Genomic DNA, 27,231 nt, shown 5'->3' on the forward strand with positions numbered 1-27,231 from the left:
TTAAAGATATTTCTGCAACTGGCAGCAACGGCATTTTTAAAACTAATAGCGGAGGACGACAGCAGGTGTCACACAGCAAGAACGCTGGAGGTGATACGGTGCAGGGATTAATATTTTAGAAAGGTATGGGAACTCCAAACATCTAACAGATGGTCTACTTAGAGACAGAGTGTCTTTATTTTTGATGGGTTCTTTCCCTCGCTTAAATATAATAAAGGACAAATACTGAAATTTGGGGGCTTTTTACATTTTTCAATTAGCATCTATACAATGAACACTGGAAAAACCATTTATCGTTGCCATCGTGAAGCCATTTACAAACTACTAAGTCTACTGCATAATAACTGAATATCTTGGGGTAATATTTATTTTTAATAATTATAATAGTCACTGTATAAATAACTTCAGGAACAATTTCAGGATCACGATAATAGATAATAGCTCCAGTGTAGATGCTTTGCATATTCATACACAGAACAAACCGCAAATTGTACCACCTCACACACTACAAACAAATGCATGTTTGTTTTGAAGATGACCTTATTCTGATAATAGCTTACCATGTGTGCAACATAAAAGCCCTTTAAGAGGTAACATGAATTTTAGCATGTATAAGCCATTATGCTTGTAATGTCAGCCTGCATTATATATCCCTATTAGAACAAAAAGAGTCTTTTGAAGTTAGGTTTATTTCTTTTCCCTATTTAGCACCACTACAGCTTCTAGCCACAAAAACAAGAAGTAGATTAAAGGGTTTTAGTGGCTTTGTGTTTGCAAAGGCTAGTGCAGAGGGGAGAGCAAACGGAAAAGCAAACAGAAGAGCCAGAAGAAGGTCGGAGGAGAGGACGACCTTGGGCAGTGAAGTAGCAGGCACACCGTGAGTATTTTACAGAAGCTTGTGGCTGCGCCCATCTAAAAAATCAAACATTGAGGATATATATTTACTCACATATACTTGACAACATCAGCCATGGATACTACACTTACAAATATTTGGCATAGATAGTTTTTTTTAACTTCAGAAAGATTTGGAAGAAATTCTGTTTCTTACATTATTTCCAATCATTAAATATGAATTCTGAAAGTTCTTCATCCCCATTCCAAAAATGTGCATAAAACTTCCATCCGCTCCAAGCTTCCTGGTACTACTCCATGTTTTCTTCTGCTTTTGCGTACACAGAACTATATACGAGTATGCATAGTGTAAAGGCAAATACACATTCAAAATGAGTTTAATTTTCCCTGGTGAAAATAAGAAATACCCTCTCCCAAAGCCTCACCCCCCTTCCATTTTCTCTGAGCGTTTATTTTCTAGTAATTGTTACATCCGTTCTCTGTCCCTTTGAAATATATGTAAATCTTTCAAAAAGTGAGACTCTTACTAGCTTAAAGACTGAGGCAGGCCTCTCTGAAGTGTAGCTAGAAAGACAATGTCTCCATCTCTCAGCTTTTGTGGGAACCTAACTGCAGCCAGCACATTGCTGTAAGTTGCAAACCTACCTTTAGTCCTTAAGATACATGAAGCTTTTTTTTTTTTTTAACATTGGGTAAAGCCAACGAACTAATGAGTGGTCCCCTCAATTACCAAGTAAATTTCGGATGAACTACGTGTGACAGATGGTGTTATCAAGTCCTTTTACCTGAGGACTAGTTACTGTTTATCTTGAGGACACATTTCTTTTTTGTCTTTGAATTCTCTTAGCAGGCTGCCTGTGACATCCATCACATTCTGGTTTAATGCTTATTCAATTAAAAAATTATTTCTCTTCTACTTTGTGGGGAGGTTTTCTAGGCGGGCAGATGATTTTGTTTTTAATTGCATTTTCCAGCCATAGTTAAAGGTGGTAGAGCACAGGTTTGTAATCTTTTTTACATAAAGAGCCAGACAGCAAACATTTTAGGCTTAGTGGGTCAGGGATTCTGTAGAACAACACAGCTATGTCCTTGTCTCACCACAGCAGCCATAGGTACTATGTAAATGAATGGGTGTGACTACGTCCCCCAGTTTATTTACAAAACCTGTATCAGGCTGGATTGGGCTCCCTGGTTGAAGTCTGCCCACTCCTGCTACAGATGCATGAATTTTCAATATAATGAAACCACAGAAAGTAGTGCCATGCCTGAAATTAAATGGCTTGGTGTGACTGAAATGGACTTGTCAGTTCCAATCACAGTGCTGGTGTATAAAACAGTGCAATATAAAGCGTAGCCTTTTTTTCCACTTTGGTATACTATGTTTTGAGTAGAATGCTATAACTAAATACAGTTTGATCCTTCATAACTGTGGTTGATGTGCAGCAAACAATTTCTGAGATGACTCTTTTTTTTGTTCAAAAGTACAGTATTTGTTGGCAAAAACCTCCTGACGTCAATATTTATCATGTTACTCAGCTAGTTTTCCAAATGCATATATAGCTATGACTTTTTTATTTTGCTGAGGCATTGCTTTTAAAATAAGATAAAGGAACTCTCCAAGGACAAGGCACTATCTTTGGTGGATTTTAAACAGTGCTTATTTCTGAGGAGTTCACCCTTGGTGCTGCACACTTGGCAACTCATTCACCACGTGGCTGCATTTACGAAAACACCTTTTAGGAAAAGCTACGGAAGTAGTTCTTTTTTAAAAGCATTTAGGATCATCACAATTGAAAAATAAGTACAAGATAAGACTACAGTTAAGTCAAAATCACAAGTGAATAGACGGATTACGGATTCAGGATTTTCCATGGATGAGTTCCGCCACCATTCAATGTTTGCTCAAGCTGGGGCCTCACAATAAATACCGGCACCTGATGAATTGCCGTCTGGTTTTAAATAGGTTATTAAAAACTGTTCTAAATATATCCCTGATTGACAGTCTCCAGCATTCTACAAAGATGTGCTTCACCTCTGCAGCAGTGTTCCAAGGAAAGACACCATTTTCTTACAGTGAGTGGATCAGGCCTTTTTCCTTGAGAAAAGCCAAGGACGAATATAAAATTCAAACCAGTAGAAAAGGATTCAGAGTCTTAAACTAAGGAGTGATTCTGTTCTTGCTCTGGCCAAAAGTAATTTGTGCCTAATAATGAAACGGACCCACACTAGACTATTTTTAAGACTCCTGTCCTCACAGTAACAAAGGTCAGGCTCCCCTCATGGAGGCCTGGAGAGTGACCACGAAGGGAGAAGGGTGGAGATGGCTCGACTGGACCTCAGACAATGCTCTGATTTTCAGGAATGCACTGTTCCCTTGGAATCTTTAACAGGGACCAAGTAGAAATTTTAAAGAAGTTTAACATTCAGTTAAATTAATTTTTTACAGGATTGCAAAAACACTTCGCATTCTCCCCCTCTGAGCCTCTAACCTACTTTTTCTGAAATCTAGAAAAATGTTATTAACCATATGTCAGTATTGCGCAAGTGGCCATGCAAAGCGCTTTAACACAACAACTAAACCAATACGGCCGCTTGCTACGCTGACCATGCCTGGCAGGAACAGAAAAAAGGCAGAATGTTTCATTTCGACTTTTACAGTGAGAACTCATATTTACAACTCTTGGCTTTGCACCAAATCATATATACATCTGTATATACGATCCAGCCTTATGAGTGTTGTAGTAAATGCAAATGATGTTACTTGTTAGACTCCGCAGTTCTGCCCGCAATACATGTGTTTAGATTTGCTGTCTTTACCATCGTCTGTGGACAGGCAAGAAACTGAATGATAGGACATACAGTTGTTATGTATTCATGCCCTAAAGATATAAATTAGTTAAACCTGCTCAGTTTCCTCAACTTTAGAAAGGTCATTCATTCCATTGATTGTTATGATCAAAGAGATCACTTGTTTTCTCCAAAATCAGTATCATGTGATCAACAATGACTTTGAAAAGTCTCCTTTTGTGTTCTTGGAATAGCAAGCCATCAATTTCTTCACATATTTGTCAACTTTATTTAGCCAGCTTCACTTTAAGTTGTGAAATGCTCCATCCTTACCTGTTGTGCATCTTCCCATTTTTCTTTGTTTTCTTCATCTAGAAGGTTGCTAACTATTTGAAAGAAGTTCTGAAAATTAAATTACATAAAAGTTTAATGTTACATGAGAGAATATAGTTGTCAACAATATTCACTTGGTCTGATTTTGTGATAAGGGTATAAGCGCTTTGTGATACTGCTGTATGACCCTAACATATTATTCCAGAAGATCTCTGAAGACCCTTCCTCAGCACCGTAATTCTAGGGTTTCCATATTACTCCACGTATATACCTCAGTAGACATCAGAATAGGTAAAACACTTATTTCACACATAACAGTGTTCTATTCTGGACGCTAGAGTCTACTCTGTCACGTCATTGTACTTATTTCCTTAAAATAAGTTTCATTCCTTCTGTAATAAAAGTCCCGTGTTTGTGTTATCTCAACTTACCCGGCTAATTGTGAACTGTGCTGGCTACTGGTTCTGCTGTCTGAATGAGCGTTACAGTAAAGGCATCACCATGGGCAAAGTCAAGGCAAGTGATACGCGTTTTCAGTCGGATCCTGGCTCTGCCCTTCCTTGTGAGTTTCCCTTAACTTTTACCACTACCTATTTCAAAGATTATGTGCTCAATAAACTTCAGCTATTTTCAAATTGTGTTTTTTTAGTCCTCTGCTTCCTGCTAGGAAGCCACAATGGAGAAACGAATATACACAGTAACATGTTTGTATTAAGTTCCAAATCCTCGTCCTCACTCCTGCCCCTCACTGTTGAAGACTATTGTTGAAGATTGTAGTGTAATAGGACCACAAATGAGCTTCTCACTTTCTCTTTCTGTACAGACAGGCACAGTGTGGCATTCATTTTTCATTCCCAGTGTCCACACTGCCAGAGTGTGGGTCTCAGTCCAGCTCAGGTGTGATAGTGCTAATTTCACACATGAGAGAGGTGTACCAGAGGGAGACTTAACTTCCCTGTCCTCTCATGCTGCACTGGGTCTTCAAGACGTAGGAGCCAGGAGAGCAAAACCAGGGCACCTGCTGAAGATGAGCAGTGACTTGGGGTCACAAGAGACCTGGGAAGTGTAGAGTCAATCCACGGCATTTGTCTTAAACTACACAGACAGCAGTCCCTCGGTTGGGTCCTCAGAGGCTCTTCTCACTGGTCTGTGTGTTAATTCAGTAGGAGCACCGCCTCACACTGATACATCAGGTTAGCAAAGGACTTCCTCGAGGGAAGAAGTAATCATAGTTTTGGCCTTGTCATTCTTCCTCTCTATCCAGCTTTTCAAAACAGGCCTTTATTTTAATTCAAAATAAATTCACCTGGGTGTTTTTAGAAGAAAAACAAAGCCGCTTCATTTCTCTTCTCCTGTGGTCTGAAGTTGTTAGTATCTATATTTAATTGCCCTAGTTATACTATTTACTTTAATAGTTCCTGGCAATCACATGGTTGAAACATGTTTTGAGTCATAACCTCTAGAAAAGTTACAGAAAATTTTATGCAACTCTTGAGAAACATTGCAAGTCTGTTTTAGACCCATTTTCAGCTTGCTTAACCTTTTTTGTATTGTACTACCAGCTTTTTCTCCACTTAAAATTTCCTGGTTGGAGTGATAACATTTTAAGGCCTTAGTCCATTGAGCTGTAACTTTACCTATGGGCAGAAAGAATTAACCTTCAGAGTTCTCCAATTGCCTGTGGCTGGTTAACTCAGTAGGGGGCACGGTGCTAATGAGGCAAAAGTTGCAGATTTCATCCCCGTGCGTGGCAGTTAGCTGTGCTGAGGTGCATGACCGTGCTCTGCGCCCTGATCCCTGCCAGCTTTCATACAAAATGCACGCTGCTGCTAACGAGAGACACCAAGAGAATGGGAAGCAATTTGTGCAAATGCATCTCCATTTCTGGGAAAATATTTCAATGTGAATGGTTTGCTGACTCTACATTGTACGTGAGCACGCATAAAATTCCTTGATCAAAATGATACATTCAGAGTTCAATTATTTTTAAATCAGCAAAGGGTACATATACAAACACTAATTATTAAAATATGCATTCAACTAACCAAACAGAGAGTGGTGTTTGTACCATTTTCTAAGGCCAATAAATCAGACTTTACTAAATCAGTGTGAGAAAGTAGTACAGAATACACTTTTTCTTCCTCCATGTAACCAGATTGAGGGATGGTCAGTTCTGGGGCCATGCAGGGGCACAGTGAGCTAAGGCTAAACTTCTCAGGGGGGTCGGGGGACAGTCTTTCTTATTCATCAGTATACCCTCAGCACATACAGTACCTTTTCCATACCAGGCATTTAATCAAGTCCTAACTTAAAGAAAAATGCAGTCATGCACCCCATAATGACATTTCAGTCAACAATGGACCACGCATACTATGGTGATCCCATTAGATTATAGTGGAGCTGAAAAATTCCTATAACCCAGTGATATCATAGTCATCTTAAAGTAATAGTGCAACACATTACTCACATGCTCGTGCTGATGCTGGTAAAAACAAACCTACTGTGCTGCCAATCATAGAAAAGTATACCACATGCAGTTATCTACAGTACATAATAGTTGAAAATGATAATACATTACTATGTTTTTAGTTTATGTACTTTCTATGCTTTTTATCATTATTTTAGAGCATACTATACTTCGACAAAAAATAAGTTTGCTGTAAGACAGCATGCCATATTATGTCAGCAGCAGCCTCATAAATCTCATGTCTCTTGATAGTATAATTTTCTCTTTGCTTAATTCAGTCTCCCGTTGTTTTGTTCATCATTGCCCCTAAGCATTCGCAAAACAGTGACATCACCTAATAACACGTTCTTCACAACATGACTGTAATGAAGTTACAGAGTCTGTACACCTCAGGTTCTCTAACAGGACTTCAGCATCATTCGTCTGAGCTAACTCTACTCTAATCTGCTTCACACACATTGGGAAACTACATTTCTATGTATAGCAATTTCTTTTGACATTTGCTCAAAGATCAGACTGTTAGATAAACAGAGCAGAAACAAACAGTAGTTTGAACAAGGGACTCATAACATTTCATGCCACTTGACTGAATTTTTGAGAAAAGAATGAAGCAGTTTCCATGGCAACAGATACACTACTTGCTTAGAGTTGTTTGAGAGCTCTGCCAATTGTGCTAATATCTCTTTTTTAATAAGCTATGGACCAGGTCACTTTTGTCAGCCCCTGAGTTACCTGGGACAGTAGATTTTTGTTTTGCCTTGTTTCGATCAGGTCTAATCTCTATGGTTTAGACTGATTTGAAAAATTCTGTGTCTTTGGCAACGTCTAGATCTAGGCCTTGAACTAGGAAAACCTGGTTTAAAGTTCCCCGAACATTTATGACCTGGGTGGTTCTGGACTAATGTTGCCCCCCTACATTATTCATCTCCAACCTATAAGAAATGGCAATAGGTGTTGTGAAGCTTGGAGCTCGTACTTACCACACTATCTGACAAATACTAAGGGCTCGATATACGGCAGCTTTCTGATATTATACCCCCTGTGTTATCTTTTTTATGACTGGCTGCATGATTTGTCTTGATAGGCACATTATGGCAGCTGTGCACCTGTGATGCTGCTGTAGGCTTTCACAACCAGAGACACTCTCTCCAATCCTCTTTTATAGTCTGTTCCTCTCTGGGAAACATGTAGCACACAGAGCTGGTCAACCGCTAACTTCAGGGCCTGCAATTCACTCAACAGAAAAGTGTTATTCCTAAGAATGCATTCTAATGCTGAGAGGGGTTTTCAGTGTCATTATCATAAAATACTTACTATGTGAAAGGCACTGTGCCCAACAGTTATTGGGCACAAAGATCAAAGAGGCATGACTCTGCTTTTCCTTGGCAGGAAGTGTTGTAAAAATCACTGCAGTGAATGTATGCTATAAAGAAAAGCACAGATGGAGGGAAATGGCGGCCAAGTAGGTGGAAGCTGAGCCCACGTCCTCCCTTGGGACCCCAGCAGGGATTTTCAGCTGATCTTCCATCAAGGGACCTGAACAATCAGTGGAATCTTAGCTGGTATGAATTTTTTAAGCCAAGGAGTACAGAGAAAGTTTTGCACCACCAGGTAAGAGATGTTATAAGGTGAAGGGGAAATACCTTGCACCTTGTGCAGGTATTCTTTTGTAGCAGAGAATAGAGGAGAGAAGATGAAGTTTAGTGGCTCCCACTCCACCCAGAGCATGGGCGGGGCAGCGGATCCTCACAGGAAACCCGCAACCTACTAGGGACTTGGGAGAATAGAGGAGTCTGGGAGACTCAGGCTGTGCACACAAGGCAAGGAGGACGTCCATGACTGCAGTGCCAACCAGGAGAATCCAAGAGAGAAATTCTCTCTTAAAACGGTGGGAGGCACTGGCAGGCTGCCATTAGCCTTGACCAAGAAGGATTTTTTGCCTTTTGGGGAGGTGGAGTGAGCAGAGAGCCGGGCAGTGGCTCGGAGCTACAGTGTGGGTGTTACATGGAGACTTTTCAAAATGGGACTGGAGGTCTGGCTGAGCAAGGACTCAGCGCATGCGCAGCACCCCTGCCTGCAGAGGCCTTATTCAAACTGCAGTTTGTGCTCATTGAATCCAACTGGCCAGATAGAGTGGAAAGCCAGCCAGTAAAGGAATTGCAGGACCCCACCCAGCGCTGCTGGTGAATGGGGGCTGTATGCAGAACAGAAGGTTTGGGTCAAAGCCTCCTGCCAGAGCAGTGAGGTAGGAACTAGAAGGGGAAGAGCGGAGCACCTGAGATTCTTTGCAGCCAGGCCTGGCCACTCAAACCGCTGAGTGCAAACCTCTGGGAATGGGAAGGTTTGCCCATCCCCCACCTGCAGGATTACAAACTGCAGAGCAGTAAGTCCAAGCTCAAAAGCCCCTGCCAGCCACATATTCTCAGGGGAAAGAAAGAGAATTTCCAAAGGAGCCCTTTATGAACTTTTACCAGACTTTATGCTCGCTCCTTATACCACTGAAAACAGCTCCTTATACCACTGAAAACAGCAGAGTAGAGAGATTAGAAATGGGAGCAGCAAGAGGTAAAACAGCAGATACATTAGAAATAGGCACTGCAAGAGGAGTCCAGGGCCCCACCCAGCCTGGCTCTCACATAGACCTGCCATCAGTGCCAACTAGGAAAGATCTGACCCTTTCATACAGATTGGCCCCTCACGTGAAACAGACATCTAATTCATCAGAAGCTATACATTACTGGAAATAATCTAGGGCAGAACAAGACGTGTGGCACAGAGGCAGAACACACCCAACAACTTCCCTGAAGACTGAATAGCACCTCCTGGGGTGTGACGCAGGGATTCCACCTGACTGATTACACCAGAAGCCCCCTCTAGAGGCAGATGAAGGTGGTGCATGCAGTACTGTTGGACGTGAGACGAACCACCCCTGGGCCTCGTGCTAATACAGGCCCAGCGGGACAGAGAACAAACGGGGAGCAGCCGAGCCTGAAAGAGAGCTACAGACTATGGGTCACTTGTAGCCCCCAAACAGGCTGACTAAAGCTGGTCTGGGACACCAACTGACATCAGGGACAGATCCTGAAGGAGAAGACGTAGGACAACAAACACTAGACTTTGCTGACATGAATTCCACGTTGTTCTTTTTCATTACTTGCACCACTTTTTCTCTTTTTAACACTCTTTGTCTTCAATTTTGTTCCTATTATTTCACTGTTTTACTCTTCTATAAATATATTTATTATTTTTAAAATATAATAAGGCCCTGTCTGGTGTAGCTCAGTGGATTAAGTGCAGGCTGTGAACCAAAGAGTTGCCAGCTCAATTCCCAGTCAGAGCACACGTCTGGGTTGCTGGCCAGGACCCTAATGGGGAGGTGAGTGAGAGGCAACCACACATTGATGTTTCTCTTCCTCTTTCTCCCACATTTTCTCTCTCTATAAGTAAATAAATAAATAAATAAATAAATAAATAAAATCTTTTAAAAATTTTTATTTTAGTTTTAATTCAAATCTCATATGTTACTCTTCCCTTCTCATACTCCATTTCACCTTCATCCTTCTCTTTGTTATTTTTGTTTTAAACTTTATTTCTTCAGTTTCTAAGCCTTGTTTCTATTCCTCACTCTTTCTATTTCTCTTCCCTCTATCCTCTCAAAACCATCTTTCTTTCCATTAGTCATCTCACATTCTTTCTCCCTTTTTAAAAATATTCTTATTGTTATTTCACCTTTATTACTATTTGCTTGGTTGTCATTGAAATTGAGGTTGTTGTTGCATTTCTTCAATTTTATCTTTAGTTTTTCATTTTTTAAATTTTAAATTTCATGTTTTACTATTCCCCTGTTCTACTCCATTTTGCCTTCCTCCAGCCTATCTTATTTTTGTTTTCAACCTTGTTTTTTCCCTTTCTGAGCCTAGTTTCTAACCCTTGCACTGATTATTCTCCTCCCTTTATCCTCTCAGAATCAATTTTCTTTCCCTTAAACATCTCATTATCCTTTTTTCTTTTCTTTCTTTTTTATTTCATGTAGTATTATTATTCTCTTTCTACCTTTATTAATCTTTGCACATTTGTTGTATATATTGCTGTTGTTTTTCTTCAATTTGGTTCCCATTTTTTTCACTGTTTTTCTCCAAACCTCATAATGTACTCTTCCCTTTTCTTACTCCATTTTGTCCTATTTCCTCTGTATTTTATTTACATTGTAAATTTTATTTTCTCCTTTTCTTTGCCTTGTTTCTATTTCCGACTCATTATTTCTCCTCTGCCTATCATCTTAAAACCATTCTTTCTGTCATTCATCACATTTTTCCTTTTGTATAATATTCTTAATCTCTCCCCACTTTTATTAATCTTAGCTCATTTGTAGTTTCTATAGTGGTAGTGTTTGGGGGGGATTTTTGCTGGTGTGGGTTTTGTTTGCTGGGTTGTTTTGTTTTGTTCTGACAGTTCCTTTACAACAGCATATAAGACATGGTGTGGGTTGTGACTCTCATTTAGCCAACTGGAGGGGAGAACTCACAAATGAGTAAATCAACAACTGAAACCCAATTACAAGAAGAGAGCCCATATAAATTGCCTAAAGGGCATCCTGAGAGTATCCAGCTCAGGAGTTCAAGAAGACTATGCCACTGAGTCCCACAGGACTGCTACCACTGAAGGCCACCCCACAAGGACAGGGAGTCAAAGCACATCCATCTAACATACAGAAGCAAACAAAAAGAGCCACCTAAAATGGGGAGACAAAGACACAACCCCCAATTAAAAGGAAAGGAGAAATTCCCGGAAAGAGTGCTAAATGAAATTGAGGTAAGCAAATATCAGACATAAAGTTCAAAGTAATAGTTATAGGAATGCTAAGCCATTCCTATAGTTCAGTGAGGACTATAAGAAACTTAATGGAAACTATATCAGCATGAAAAAGGATATAGAAACTATGAATAAGAACCAGGAGGAAATGAAGAATACAATATTCAGTGAGAATATGCTAGATGGAATTAAAAACAGGCAAGAAGAAGCAAAGAGCCAAGTCAGTAAGTTGGAATGCAGGAGGAAAAAACCACATAGTCAGAGCAACAAAATAAAAAAAGTGTCAAAAGGAATGAAGATAGTTTAAGGGAGCTTCAGGACAACATGATACAGAACAATATTAGCATCATAGGGATTCCAGAAGGAGAAGGAAAGGAGTAAGGGATAGAAAATCTGTTTGAAAAAATAGTGACAGAAAACATCCCTACCTCGGTGAGGGAAATAATTGTGCAAGTTCAGGAAGCACAGAGGGTCCCAATCACAATGATCCCAAAGAGGCCCACTCCAAGACACATCAAATCAAAATGCTAAAATTTAAAGACAAAGAAAGAATCTTAAAGGCAGCCAGGGAGAAACAGCTAATAACATACAAGGGAGCTGCAATAAGGCTATCAGCTGATTTCTCAACAGAAAGACGTACCAGCCAGAGGAGAATGACACAAAATATTCCAAGGAATGTAAAGCAAAAACCTGCAATCAAGACTACTCTAACTAGCCCTGGCTGGTGTAGCTCAGTCGATTGACTGTGAGCCTGAGAACCAAAGGACTGAGGTTCAATTCCTAGTCAGGCCACATGCCTGGGTTGCAGGCCAATTCCCAGTAGGGGGCGTGTGAGAGACAACCATACATTGATATTTCTCTCCCTTTTTCCTTACCTTCCCCTCTAAAGATAAATAAATAAAATCTTTTAAAAATAATAAAGTCAGTAAGAGAATAAATCTTAAAATAAAAAAAGACTACTCTAACCAGCAAGGCTGTCATTTAAAATGGAGGGAGAAATAATGAGCTTCCCAGACTAAAGAAAAAAATTGCTAAGAGTACATTTCCACCAAATCAGCATTGCAAGAGATTAAAGGGACTGCTTTAAGGAAAAGAGAGAGATAGATGATAGACAGATAGATAGATAATAGACAGACAGATGATAATGCATAGATAGATAGAGGAACATGGGCACAAAGGAAGAAAACAACAATAAACAAATACCTATATATAACCTTAAATGAAGCCCTGGCTGATATGGCTCAGTAGATTGAGTGCTGGCCCGAAAACCAAAGGGTTGTCAATTCAATTCCCAGTCAGGGCACATGCCTGGGTTGTGGGCTAGGTCCCCAATAGGGGGCATGGGAGAGGCAATCACACATTGAAGTTTCTCCCCCTCTCCTTCTCTCTCCTTTCCTATATCTCTAAAAGCAAATAAATAAAATCTTTAAAAAATAACTTTAAATGTAAATGGATTAAATGCTCCAACCACAAGACATAGGAGAGCTGATGGATAAGAAAACACAACCTGGATATAAGAGACCCATGCTATCTATAAGAGACCCATCTTAGAACAAAAAGATATACACAGGTTGAAAATAAAGGGATGGAAAAAATTATTCCAAGCAAATGGACATAAAATAAAAAGCTGGGTAGCAACTTATATGAGACAAAATAAACTTTAAAACAAAGGCCATAAAAAAAGACAAAGAAGTCACTACATAATACTCAAGGAAATTGCCTAACAAGAGGATATAACCCTTGTAAACATACATACACCCAACAGAGGAGCACCTGAATATATAAGGAAAGTCCTGGAGGACTTTCAGAAGGAGACCAACAGCTATATAGTCATCATAGGGGATATTAACACTCCACTGTCAACAATGGATAGATCATCCTAATCAAAAACCAGCTAGGATATGTGGCATCAAACAATACCCTAGATCAAATGAACTTAATTGATATTTACAGAGCATTTCACCCCCAAGAAGCAAAACATACATTGTTCTCAAATGCATAGGGATCATTTTCAACGATAGACCACATGATAGGACACAAAACAAGTATCAATAAATTTAAGAAAATTGAAATCATATCAAACATCTTCTCAGATCACAATGGCTTAGAATAGAAACCAACTCCAAAGAAACTAAAATAACATTCATATACATAGACACTGAGTGACATTTTATTAAATAATGAAGGAGTTAGCAATGAGATCAAGAAAGAAATCAAAAAGTATCTGAAAACAAATGAAAATGAACACACAACAAACCAAAACCTATGGGACACATTGAAGGTAGTCCTGAGAGGGAAGTTCGTAACAATACAAGCCTAAAGAAGATGGGAAAATTTCAAATAAACAACCTAACCCTACATCTACAAGAACTGGATAAACAACAACAAACAAAGCCCAGAGTGAGTAAAGGAAGGAAATAATCAAGATGAGAGCAGAATTAAATGACATAAAGACTAAAAAAAAAAAAAAATTCAAAGGATCAATGAATCCAGGAGCTGTTTCTAGTAAATGATAAAAATCAACAAAATCAACAAACCCTTAACTAGATTCATCAAGAAAAAAAAAGAGAAAACCCAAATAAATAAAATCAGAAACAAAAGAGGAAAAGTAACAACCAATACTATAGAAATACAAAGGAATGTAAGAAATTACCATGAACAACTATACGAGAATCAAGCAGATAACCTGGGTGAACGAGATAAATTTCTACAAATATACAATCTTCCATAACTGAATCAAAAAGAAGCACAAAACCTGAATACTGAATACAAAAAAAACCTGAATACAAAACCTGAATTAGTAAAATCAAATATTAATTTAAAAAAAACTACTGGCACACAAAAGTCCTGGACTGGATGGCTTCACAGGTGAATTTTACCAAACATTTAAAGAAAATTAACTTTCATTGTTATTAAACTATTCCAAAATATTCAAGAAGAAGGAAGACTCCCAAACTCTTTACAAGGTCAGTATTATCCTAATTTGAAAACCAGGTAAAAGTACAGGAAAGAAAATAACAGGCCAATATCTCTGATGAATGTGGATGGTAAAATCCTCAACACAGGACTGGTAAACTGCATCCAGTAATACATTAAAAAGATCATACACCATGATCAAGTGGGATTGCAAGGGATGCAAGGATGGTAATCAATAAACATAATATACCGCATAAACAAAATGAAAGACAAAAAACATGTGATCATATCAGTAGATGCTGAAAGGCATCTAATAAAATCCAGCACCCATTTATGATAAAAATATTCAGCAAAGTGGGAGTATAGGGAGCATACCTCAAAATAATAAAGGCTATATATGAGAACCTTACTGTCAATATGACATTCAATGGGCAAACACTAAAAGCTTTTTCCTTGAGATCAGGAAAAAGATAAGAATGTCTGCTTTCACTGCCCTTATTCAACATAGTACTGAAAATTCTAGCCATAGCGATTAAATACAAAAAAGAAATAAAGGCATCCAAATTTGGAAGGAGAAAGTAAAACTGTCATTATTCACAGATGATGTGATAGTGTACATAGAAAGCTCTATAGGCTCCACAAAACTATTTGATGTAAGAAGTGATTTGGCAAAGTAGCAGGATACAAAGTCAATATTCAGAAATCAGTGGTATTTCTTGTATACAAACAATGAACAATCAGAAAGAGAAACTAGGAGAAAATCATATTTACTATAGCAACAAGAAAAATGAAGTAGCCAGGAATAAATTTAACCAAGGAGATAAAAGATCTATACTTAGAAACTATAGAACACTGAAGAAAGAAATTGAGGAAGATACAAATAAGTCTAAGCATATACTGTGCTCATGGATTGGAAGAATTAACATCATTAAAATGTCTATACTACCCAAAGCAATCTTAGATTCAATGCAATCCCTATTAAAATGCCAATAGCAAAATTCACTGATCTAGAAAAAATACTCCAAAAATTTACATGGAACCAGAAAAGACCCCAAATAGCCTCAGAAAACTTGAGAAAGAAGAATAAAGTTGGAAGGATTACAATACGTGATATAAAACTATACTAAAATGCCACTGTAATCAAAACAGCCTGGTACTGGCATAAGAACAGACACAGAGATCAATGGAACAGAATAGAGAGCTCAGAAATAAACCCATGTCCCCATGGCCATATAATATTTGAGAAAGGGTGCATGAGCCTACAGTGAAATAAAAATAGTCTCTTCAATAAATGGTGTTGGAAGAACTGGACCAGTGCATGTAAAAAGAAAAAAATGAAACTAGACCACCAATTTATACCATAAACAAAAAACTCAAAATGGTTAAAAGACTTAAATGAAAGTCATGATACCATAAAAGTTTTAGCATAAAACATAGGAAGTAAAAGTTCAGATATCCCACATAGCAATATTTTTTGATAATATATTTCCTAGGGCAAGGGAAATAAAGGGGAAAAAACAGGACTACATCATATTAAAAAGCTTCTGCAGAGCTAAAGAAACCATCATCAAAATGAAATGGGAACCAACCATATGGAAAAACACGTTTGTCAATAATATACCAGACAAGGGTTTCATCTCCAAAATATATAAATAACTCATATGACTCAACACCAGGAAGACAAATAATCCAATTAACATATGGGCAAAGGATATGAAGAGACACTTTTCTAAGGAAGACATATAGATGGCCCACAGACATATGAAAAGATGTTCAGTATCTCTAGCCATCAGAGAAATGCATATTAAAACCACAAAGAGATATCACCTCACCCCCATCAAATGGCCACCATTAATAAATCAACAAACAACAAGTGCTTGTGAGGATGTGGAGAAAAGGGAACCCTGGTGCATTCTTAATGGGCATGCAGACTGATTCAGCCACTGTGGAAATCAGTATGGAATGTCCTCAAAAAGTTCAAAATAGAAATGCCTTTTGACCCAGCAATTCCACTGCTGGGAATATACCCTAAGAATCCCAAAACTCAAAAGAACTTTTGCACCCCTATGTTTATAGCTGCACTATTTACAATAGCCAAGGGCTATCAACAGCCTACGTGTCCATCAACTGATGAGTAGCCATGATAGATAGAGCTGGAGAATATTATGTTAAGTGAAATAAGCCAGGTGGCAAAAGAAAAATACCATACGATTTCACTTATAAGAGGAATCTAATGAACAAAGCAAACTACTGAGGAAAATACAACCAGAGACGTGGAAACATGGAACAGAGTCAGACCAGCCAGATGACGGGGAGCAGGGGAATAAAGGTGAAAAGAAAGGGAAGGGACTAGTCAAAGAACTTGAATGAATGACCCATGACCATGGACAACAGTGTGGGGATTGACAGTGATAGGGGGTAGTTTAAGCAGAGGAGGCCAAGGGGGGAGAAACTGGGAGAGGTGAAGTAGCAAAACAGTTAAAAGAGTAAAATTATATTTGAAAAAAGCACATGTTTCTGACCCATTCAAAGTGCAATTTGTAGACTGGACCCCATGAGACTAAGGACACTCTCTTTTATGGAAAGCAGTAAATATGTCTTGTCCCATGCCCGATTACTTCCACTTGACAAATTTCTCATGGATTGCATACAATTCTCTATATATCTGATATATCTATATTTTATAGATATATCAGAGCATGTCATAATGCTTAGCCTTTTCTGACTCCCTTTTGGAAATAGAGATTGCAGATTCGGTTAGTGATTTAAGATATCTGAGCCCCCCAGATGTGCTTCCCTTCTCCTAGCCCACCAGCAAAAATGCTGGGGCACTGGCAGACAAGCCCTAAGGAACAGATTTGATAATGCAGAACTGCGAGTTGTAAGGACTAGTGGTGGTCCTGACTAGAAACACAGGGGAAGCATAAGAAAGGCACGTTTTTGAACAAGGAGGCAGGGACTAGCCATTCGGCTAAGGATGCACAACCCAGGACAGGTCATTAATCCCTTTGCAGAGCAGGTCATGGCTGCAAGGTATGCATTATCTAGCCCCTTTCTGTCCCTCCAAGTCTAATTAACTGGCTTACTCTCTACTCCAGATTTATCAGGCTTCTTCACGCATCCCAAACGCCCCCTGCCCAGCTTCTGGACCAATGTCCTGTTGCTCCCATCCTTTGACTGCTCTACTTCCCATTCTTATTCAAATGACCCTTCCAGATTTATATACAGTTTCCTCAAAAAAGCTTTACCAGGTCACCCCCCCCCCCCAAACATATTGAATCTGCCTGTTTTTTTCTGATTTTTTTCACTGAAGATTTTTATTTTCATTTCTTAATATTTGTGTCAGTCAGGCCTTGCAAAGGATCCACAGAAAAAGGCAACAGCGAGTTCATAGAAGTAATCAAAATACGATGAAAATGAAAATACGATGTGAAGAAAGAGGTTATAGCTACCCTAAGGGGCCTTTTTCCTTTGTTCTGATAGTTGGCTTTCCCCAATACAGGGTGAGTTAGCATGACAATCCCCAACTCCACTCCATAAGTGCCTCAGCAAAACTACCGTGCATTTACCCACGGATGAATAATTGCCCCTTCACTTTAAAATAAAAGACAGGAAAGTAATCCAGGCAGCCAGCCAGCCATATAGCACTCACTCACAGGGTGACAGGTGACAAAATGCTGACTTGGAGTTGCACTGTGTAGTGTTCTTTTAAAGGACATCAGCATTTTTAATTATGATGCATCTGTACGATGATCAGTTTAGGGCTTTTTCCTTAACCAAGCTGTAATCTAGTTGGGATTATTTGTATTTTCTTCACTCTCATGCCCCTAGTATGCCACATAAAACCTGGGAAAATATAAATACTCAAATATTTCAATTTGATTGCATGGGTACTCTGTGTATGACCATGAAGCATGCATTTGAAGGAACTTTTTAAAAAATCAATAACTAGTCTCCACCTAATTTGCTGCCTTCTTTCAACACCCTCCACTGCCACGTATCCAATGTCTCCAGGGTTCCCACGATGCCCAGAAAGGGAATGACTCTTATTTTCATGGATAAGAAAATTAGTTATCTTGAGTAACTAATAAGTAAGTATGGGATCAAGCTTTCCCTAAGTAAGGTGGCATTCTGATGGCTCAGGATGCACAGATGTGTACTACTGAGAAGCCGGAGGTCCTGAGAACTGGAGAGAAAGCATGCATGTTTGACCCTGGTCCTCAGGTTTAGACCCACTGACAACCAAGGAAAGGGCTTTCTCTTCCATAAATACAGATCATTGTTTGCCAAACACAGCAAACCTTCCCTGTGCATCACTACTGCCATCTCACCCCTGAAAGGATGCATTCGATAGTATGCATGCTGGTTTGTTCAGCAGAAGAATGGCATAGAGGTGTAGGAATATAACCCTGGTGCCAAGAGAAGGGGGTGTTGGCAAAAAGAAGCCTGGAGATGGGAACACTATTGGGAAAGTTCATCAAAAACTCAAAGCATTGATTATGAAGGCCTCACAGAGAGCAGGGCATGTGGGAATGGAAAGGTGAAGGAGACGTGGAAAATACCCAAAAAAGCATAAATGCATTTACTTACTTGAGAAGTATTAACTGAATCTCAGCCACCTTTCTGTCCCACTGTTTTAAGTGCTAGGATACAGCAGTGAGCAAGATACATGAGAGTTCCTTCAATCACAGAGCTTACACTCTAGTGGGTAAAGAAAGGCAATAAATGAGTAAATAAGTGTTAACAATAAGATGATTTCAGAGGGTGGTACAAAAATAAAATGTGTGAGGATAGAGAGTGAGTAGGTCAGGGAGGAGTGTGTATGTGTTTGTGTTAAACTGTTGTAGGTTGACTGGTGATCAGGAAAGACTTTCCTAAGGAAGTGACACTTGACCTGAGAACACAGGGATGAGAAGGAGGCAGCCATGAGAAGACCTGAGGAAGAGAGGTGCAGGAAAAATGAGAAGAGAAAGCACAATTTCCCTGGGAAAAGGGACAGTCTGGACAAGTTTAAGGAAAAGAAGCAAAGCCAATACATTAGGAGCTGTTGTCTTGAAGAGAAGGCTGGATGGAATACGGGAAGGAGAATAGTAGTACAGGGGGAACGGAGAGGCAAAAGTTAGACAAAGTGGAGCCTTGATCCTATAATGGTTATATGACATGACTTTGCTTAGAAATAAAAATGTAACTTTGGCTACTGAGTGGAAAACAAGGTACAGAAGCATTAAGAGTAAAAACATGGAGATCAGAAAGTAGTCTGTTTTGTTTATTGAGGCCAGAGATGGTGGTAGCATGTTCTAGGGAACCACACAAAATCATAAACACACCCGGGTTTCAGATTAAAATGCGGAGATGTCCAACTCCCTGTGATCTGGCTGTGGCTCTGCTTCTCGTATCATATTCGAGGAAGCAGACAGAAATGAAATTGAGAAACAGTAACAACATTACACAAATAATCTTGGGTTTGCTGTAGACTTTTTTTAAAAGCTAACCAATCCCTAAAGAGTACTTTAACTTCTTTGTTTTAACATGTGAACAGATGACTCACAATTGACCAGCACGAAGAGTCACTATACTATGGTTTGGATCTTTCATCCAGAATTCGTATCCAAGCAGCACATCCACTGGCCATTGGTAATTAGAAATTATGAAGGAGTCAGAAAGACAGGGGATCATACAGTCTGGGATACGCCTAGCAGGTTTCAGAGACTAAAGTATGTAAAGAATATGACTCAGAGACAAGACAACGAGCCACTGGAAAAGCAGGAGATAACTCAGGGGACAAAAGGGTTGGGGTGCGAAGATCAGGTAAGTCAGCAGTGGGGTCCACAGCCGGCTGGATGACCTGACCTGATCAGAGAACTCTGCCAGCAGGACACCGTGTGTGGTTTGACCACTGCAATCTGCCAGATTCAGAGGAATGCGAGAGCAAATGATTCAAGTAAATATTTTCTAACATTCCTTAGTGTAGGGGCAAAAATCAGTTTTTAAGGACATCTATTTTTCCTCTTCTCTTAGTCACAAACTTCACAGAAACTCTGACTCGTGAAAATGACATGAGAACATTCACGAATCCAGGAATCTTCCACAGTAAGTTCATTGAATGAAATTCATGGAATGTCTGAACAGTTTGGGTGGACAGTGTTTTACTCAACGGTATGGGTCTCTCCAGGCTGAGTTCAGGATCAAGGGCTCTAGCAAACGGTAGCAGAGTGGGTTTGCTTGAGGTGCAGGAGACGGGGAGTCTCTGTGGGAAGAAGCGGTAGCCAACGTTCAGTGCTGTGGGCATAAACTAGGTCTTGCCCTGCATCCTCATTTAAAAATAAAAGGCCAAAAATTAGTGAAACTAATACAATTAAATATACCAAATTATTTTTCCCCAGAGGTAGCCTGGTAAAGTAATACAAACATCATAATTCAGGGTGGCAAAATCATTCTCAAATCTGGACAGGGGATACTTCGTAAGTAAGGAAAGAGTTAGTTACCCATCACCAAGTCTGGCCAGGTCTGACTGATACTTCGATAAGTCAGCATGTGCAAGAAGCATGTGTTCACTACAACTTTAGCCCTGGCAACACTATAGGCAGAAGCCATAGGAGGTCATTTCCCTGGGGAAGAGGCTTAGCACATGCCTCTTTGCTAAAGTCTCACAGTTTTTCAAGATTACTTATTCTAAACTGTGGCTACCTACAAATCCATTAATTTGAGGCCCCCAGGACCTCAGAATGTATCTGTACCTGGAGGTAGGGCCTTTGTAAAGGTAATTAAGTTAAAATGAAGCTAATAGTGTGGCCCTTGTCCAATCTGATGGGTGTTCTTATAAGATGATGACATCGGGCACACACAAATACCAGGGGTGGGCACACAGAGAAAAAGGCCAGGTGGGGACACAGGGGACAGGCAGCCATATGCAAAGCTAAGGAAAGAGACTCAGAAGAAACCACTTTGGACTTCCAATCTCTAGAACTGTGATAAAATACATTTCTGTTGTTTAAGCCTCTTTATTAAGCTTAATAACATAAGCTATTTGTTATGATAATAAATGGACTCACAATAGAAAACTGTCCTACCTGTACCTTGTGCTAATTCACATCCAAGTATTTTCTAGACTCTGAAGAAAATAATGGGGATTCTGAAAAGACAAAATGACCTCTTGGGCCTGGCTGGCGTGGCTCAGTTGATTGGAGCATCATCCCATAGACCAAAAGGTTGAGGGGTCAGGGCACATACTCAGATTGTGGGTTCAATCCCCTCCTGGGGGCGCATATGAGAAGACAACCAATTGATGCTTCTCTCTCATATTTCTCTCTCTCTCTCTCTGTTTTTCTCTTTGTTTCCCTTCCACTCTCTCTCTAAAAGCAAGGAAAAATGTACTCAAATAAGGATGTAAAAAATAAAGGAAAAAATAAAAGAAAACTACCTATGAGACATTTCATTGTGTTTTAAGGAAATAAAATCATAGCCATTTATTTACGTCCTAAGGCATTTACCAGTTGATAGGCTGCACTGTATATGTTCCTAAAACATCCTTGCCTCCTTTCCTCCTCCCATCTGACTGCCTTGCACATTCTGTGCTCTCCTATGGAGACCATGGGCTCCTCACAGGCGGCAGCCATCCACTAAATTTTGTTCATGGTAGGGTATGCTCATGTTGATCTAGGAAGCAAAATTTGTTGCTAATATCTCACCCACTTAAGGAAGTTATTTGGCACTGAATTTCTCATTTTTACCCTTACGGTAAGGGTAGGGTTTAAATACTGACTAGAAAGAGCTGTTACTTGTACAAGGCTCTCTCAACCACAGAGAAACAGCAGGAACCCTCTCAGGTAGTTAAGTACAGAAAACAGCAGTCGTTCATGACTTGGAGTGCTTGTCATCTGGGTGATATGGTCCCGTTCACGACCTGGCTCCCACTGAGCCAAGAATCCCAGTTATTGATTGAAGACATTCTCCTCATCCACACCTTCTACGACTGTCAAATGGCCCTGCAGTGTCAACCTCAAGGACTAATGCCTCTTTTCTGACTCCCATTTTCCACGGCACTTTTCCTCTATACCAAGTGAAAGAGCAAAAAAAAAAAAAAAAAGCAGTGTCATCCTTTCCTAGTCAGTGACAAGAGAAACACCTGGACTTCCTTTTGGTAGGAGAGATAGAACAATCCACATCTGCATTGGTAGTAGACACCTGCAATCCAGGGATGCTTCTGGCTTTTGCTCCGTCAAAGTATTATTCAGCTTCTAGGATAACAAGGGCTGCATTTTTTGAGCTCTTACTGTATGCAGCATTCTGTGTAACTGTTATATTCACCATTTAATCCTCACACTGGCACTATAAGGTAGGTACTATATTATCCCATATAATGGAAGAGAAAATTGAGTCACAGAAATCGAGTAACTTGTCCAGCATCACCCACATAAGTGTCAAAACCAAGACCTTGAAGCTCAGGATTCTGCCTACAGAGCAAGCGCACTTAATCATCACACTCGCTGCCTTCCTCATCTCCCCATGTATGTCAAGTTGGCATTACGCTTCCAGCCTAAAGACTACTAATTCTAGAAAGAAAAGTAGAACATGCAAGAAAATTTGGAATTCAAGATGAGTTTACTTTATGTCATATTAAGCCTGAGATGTTAGCCAGTCGGAAATGCCCAGAACCCTTGGAAATAGAAAATTGAAGCTTAAGTAAGGGACAGGAGATATTAAGGGAGGCTATAAACTAGAGTTCAAGCAAAGACAGTAAATGTATATAAAGTATTATAAATTTTTGTGACAGGTAGAATAAAAGAGTTAACAAGTTCTATGGGATTTCAGAAAAGAGAAAGATCATTTTCAGATGGAGTTTGGGGCTTCCTGGTCTGGCCTTCAGAAAGATTTGCTAGAGTTGGCCTAAGACTTTGACAGGCGGACAGGAAAGAAAACAGAATTCTAGAAGAAGAGGGCACACCAGGTGCCTGAAAAGACACCAGTAAAAGCAAGGAGAGAGAACAATGCAGCTCCCGGTGTGTGACAATGGCTGAGGACACCTGTGTGCTCTGAATTGGGGGTGAATGTGGGGGGTTAATGAGAGACTAGGATGGAAAGGGAGGACCCTATTTATGATAATGCCACAATGACAACAAAACAGTCAGCCAAATCACTATTTAATCAGAACAGCTAATGACCATGACTAAGCCTTTGGTTAAACTAATTGTTCATTAAGTCAGTGCACTCCAGTGAGTACTTCAATCAAAATGTTTCCCCCCAAACCTGGTAATCTCAATCGCTAGAGCCCCAGCACCTAAAACCTTAAAACCCCACACTCTCGAGACTTAGGAGAAGCCCTGGAAGTTATTTCGTACACCATTCTGTTTGATATTTCAACCATGTGCGCACAGGTCTGAAGAGTTTTGAAATTACAACTTTTATTTTCTGTCAAGGACTTCAAATGTCATTTCTTAATGTAAATGCTAATAAATAGACGTATTTCAGAACTACAGGGGAAAGCTATACTTGGCTTACTTTATTTAATTTGAAAATTGGAAAGCTGTTTCATTCCTTGTGAGGAAAACAGTATCTTTGAAATGCTCAAATGATGGTAATCTCCCCACCCTATCCTCCCAATGTATTTTTACAATTAAAAATATATTCCTGGACACTGGTGATATGATATAGAATGCAGCTCCAATCCTTCTCATAGCAGGTCCTTGCAGCAGGGTACGCACACATTTAAGTAACCCCTGTGCCTCTATACAAATCAGGGGATCAATATTATTTATGAATGATTCCATAATCCATAAAGCCTTCTTTTCCTCTTTCCCTCAATAGCTGATTAAAACAACAACAACAGAAATCAAACCAAATAAAACCCTCTGCATTTGCCATGTGAAATGCAAATAAAACTCCCAAATGAAGAGTAGGCTGAAAGACAACTACCTGATCTGGGCATTTTGCCAAACCTTCACTTTAATGAACTCTGTGCACAGATACGGGAAGGACATTATGCCGGAGATGCAGAAATGACCTCAGCACCCTCGGCAGGAGGACATTTTAGCCTACAGCACGAAAACAGTTAATCTGAAATGCACACTAGAGTTGCATTAAATATGCTTTGTTTGCCATTCGACAAGCTTTGTTTTGATGGCAAAGGCAGCACTGAAATTGGGTGAGTCCTTAAAGTTTATTATGGAAGTAAATGAAGCTGCTCTAGAAGACTTCCATGAAAAGAAAAATATGCTGTGAGGAGTTGAGTTTCTAAATTTCTTATCCAGAACAATTTTCTATTTGCCTGATATTTTCATATAATGGTTCCACAAAATTAAATATGGCCTCTCCACTCTAATAGCAAACCCCAAACAAAACTTAAAGTACATCTTCTTTGAATGTTATAGTTAATGAGCTTTGGTTATACTTAATATACTTTTAATAGTCTCCTATGGCAAGATGGTGATATTAAATGTGGGAGTAAAAAATTCATGATACAACCTTGGATTTGCTATAGTGTCTTTTATCTGAGCGCTCAAAACACTTCACACATGTTCTCACTCAGTATCTCCTTGAGGTATATTATGAGCATTTTTATGGTTGAGGACATTGGGGTGTAGAAAGACTAAGGGAACTGGTCCAGAGCTCACACAAAGCACAACCTGGAAGTTTCCCCAAGCAGGAGTGAGTGTTCTTTCCCTCCTGCCTGCACTGGCTTCTCGGGGCCAGCCACTGATCGCACCTTCACTGTAGTCTTTTCCTTCACGGGACTGTCTCCCTTACCTGGACGCCATCAGAGGCAGGGATGTAACTTGCCCTTTTAAAGGTGTTTGTCACATTTCTGAGGATTTCCACAGACATGAGAAGATCTCCTGCATAGAAATTTTTCCTCTGAGTTAAATCCAACAGTGTCTTGGTCACCTGGGACATTCCATCACCTGCCAGCATTCGCTGTCCCTTAGCAAGGTGTTCTTTAATCTGGGTGGTCAAAAGAACAGAATAAACATCAGAATCTCCATTACTATTTTCTTTGTATCTTCATCAAACAAATGTGTTCAGAATTGGAGAGTCAACTTTAAAACACCTTTGCAACACTTGGGAGGACTTCACAACTGTAAATTGGGTCTTCCCCACACTCAGATGAATACCCAGCGTACGAAAACTAATGAGTGTATACACTTCGGCAGGCGGACACACCTGCCTTCCCTCATTCTCAGAGTGCACAGTTCAACACATTGGAGAAAGTATGTATTAACTTAGATTTTTAATTAAAGTAAAAATAAAAATTACTTTTGCATGGGGTAAACGTGGAGATTGTTTGTACGTTGTGCTCAGAGATGGGAGATTATAAACACTTTAAAATTTCCATTTTTATGAACAAACCAAACTTAATGATTTTTGTTTTACCTCTTAAAATAAACACGTCTTCCTATAGCAGCAAAACTAAGTTGTCACAAGTACATTTTAGCTTTAAAGGTATCTCTAACTTTAGAGATCTGCTGTGGCATGACTGGAAGGTAGACTAATTTAGTTTTATTTTTAAAATGAAATAAACTATTAACAAAAAACAAGATGACAAACAGAACAATCTCTCAGCTAAGTCTTCAGCAGCAAAATGAAAAATTCATATGCAAGCCTTCAATTAGTTTGATGGCCAGAGAAATATGCCATCAATTTTAATATTTGCTTATCTTACAGTTCGAGGGAAGAAAAGTACCTTAGAGTGTAAAAGAATGGTAAAGTAAGAGAGGATGACGTGGTAGTAAGGGTCCATATACTTTTCTTTGTTTATTAAAGGTTAATCCTTATCATTTCATTGCTAAATTTGTGATAAAATTAATTTATCAAAAGGTCATGAAATCAAGAACTAACACGCCAGAGAAATACCAAAATGGAAAGGGTGATGTGTACTAATTGTAATGATTGATTTCCCATTAAGGATTGTGCCAACAAATTCTGTAAATTGTGGTGATCAATCTGAACTAATCAAAAAAGTTAGGAGTTTTTTCAAAATGTGTTTTAAAGAATGTATCTTGTCACTTCAGATATTTTATTTTTCTTTAGTTTCTAAAACTGTTTAAAAATATTTTGGTAAAGTAAAAATCTTCATACATATTCTATTTCCCTTACTCTGATAAAGGAACATAATCAGGCAGTTTACGTCTTCCAGTTTTCTTCTTTCATTTCTGTCCCTGTCACTCCTCAGTGGCAGCCATCAAACGCTGCCTAAGGCCCAAAGGGTTGGTATAAGATGGCACTGAGGATCAGCCCTCGCCTCTCTGTTCTCTGAATTTCTGATAAATAGTTGCAGCTTTCTGTTTAGGTAATGGGTTCCATGACTCTGTATGTTTGTACTGCCTATTCCACCCCTCTCCCTTATGGCATCTCATGTTCGCGCATCACTTAGATTTAGTACTAGTTCTTCTAAATTTCCTTTTTCTTTCTTTCCTGGTGCCCTGAATGGGAACTGAACCGGAGACCTTTCAGTTCGTAGGCCAGCGCTCAATCCACTGAGCCACACCAACCAGGGCGACTCTCCTAAATATTGAAACATAGATAATCAACTTCCTTCTCTGTGTTATTTCTTCCCTTACAGATACATCACTGTATCACAGTGAATTACAATTATTTGCTAACATGTCTTTCTGCCTCAGCAGTCCTTCTGAATCTGAGGGTAGGTTCCCAGCCTTAGAATATGACACAGTAAGTTTGTTAGAATTCATTTTTTATGTATGAACTATACCCTTACTATGTAATACAACAGATCCTCTTTGGAACCAGTAGGGCCTAGGTTTTTATTTCAACTTTGCAACTTGCCATTTACGTAACTGAATCTATAGGAGACTCAGTTGTCATGTCTCCTTCAAGACTTGGAAAAGTATGCCTATCTGGTTAAAACATTTAAAAAAACATGTTCTTAATTCAAATGAAACCACACAAGCCTAAGATAATTAGCACAAGCTACTATACAACAGAAAAGCTTCTTGCCTCACCATGGCCTGTGTGCCCTACACGACCCAGTTCCCAAGGGCATCCAACAACGTTGCCCTCCTCCACTGTGCCCTAGTCACTCTGGCCTTTTGGATCTACCTCAACACTAA

At 39.4% G+C, this 27,231-nt stretch overlaps 1 protein-coding gene across 1 annotated transcript in view; it reads right to left on the reverse strand.

The window, feature by feature from the left end:
- The window catches only part of ADGRB3 (adhesion G protein-coupled receptor B3), a 732,856-nt gene that overhangs the window by 368,684 nt on the left and 336,941 nt on the right, over window positions 1-27,231 (reverse strand). Inside the window, exons 10-11 of the mRNA XM_037034281.1 lie at window positions 24,914-25,108; window positions 3,976-4,044 (exon numbers count right to left, since the gene is read on the reverse strand). Of these exons, the coding sequence (XP_036890176.1) occupies window positions 3,976-4,044; window positions 24,914-25,108 (264 nt within the window). The remainder of the gene's footprint in view (window positions 1-3,975; window positions 4,045-24,913; window positions 25,109-27,231) is intronic.

Source organism: Sturnira hondurensis, unplaced genomic scaffold, assembly GCF_014824575.4.
Source record: "Sturnira hondurensis isolate 20B ecotype Veracruz unplaced genomic scaffold, ASM1482457v3 Scaffold0022136, whole genome shotgun sequence".
Taxonomy (NCBI): domain Eukaryota; kingdom Metazoa; phylum Chordata; class Mammalia; order Chiroptera; family Phyllostomidae; genus Sturnira; species Sturnira hondurensis.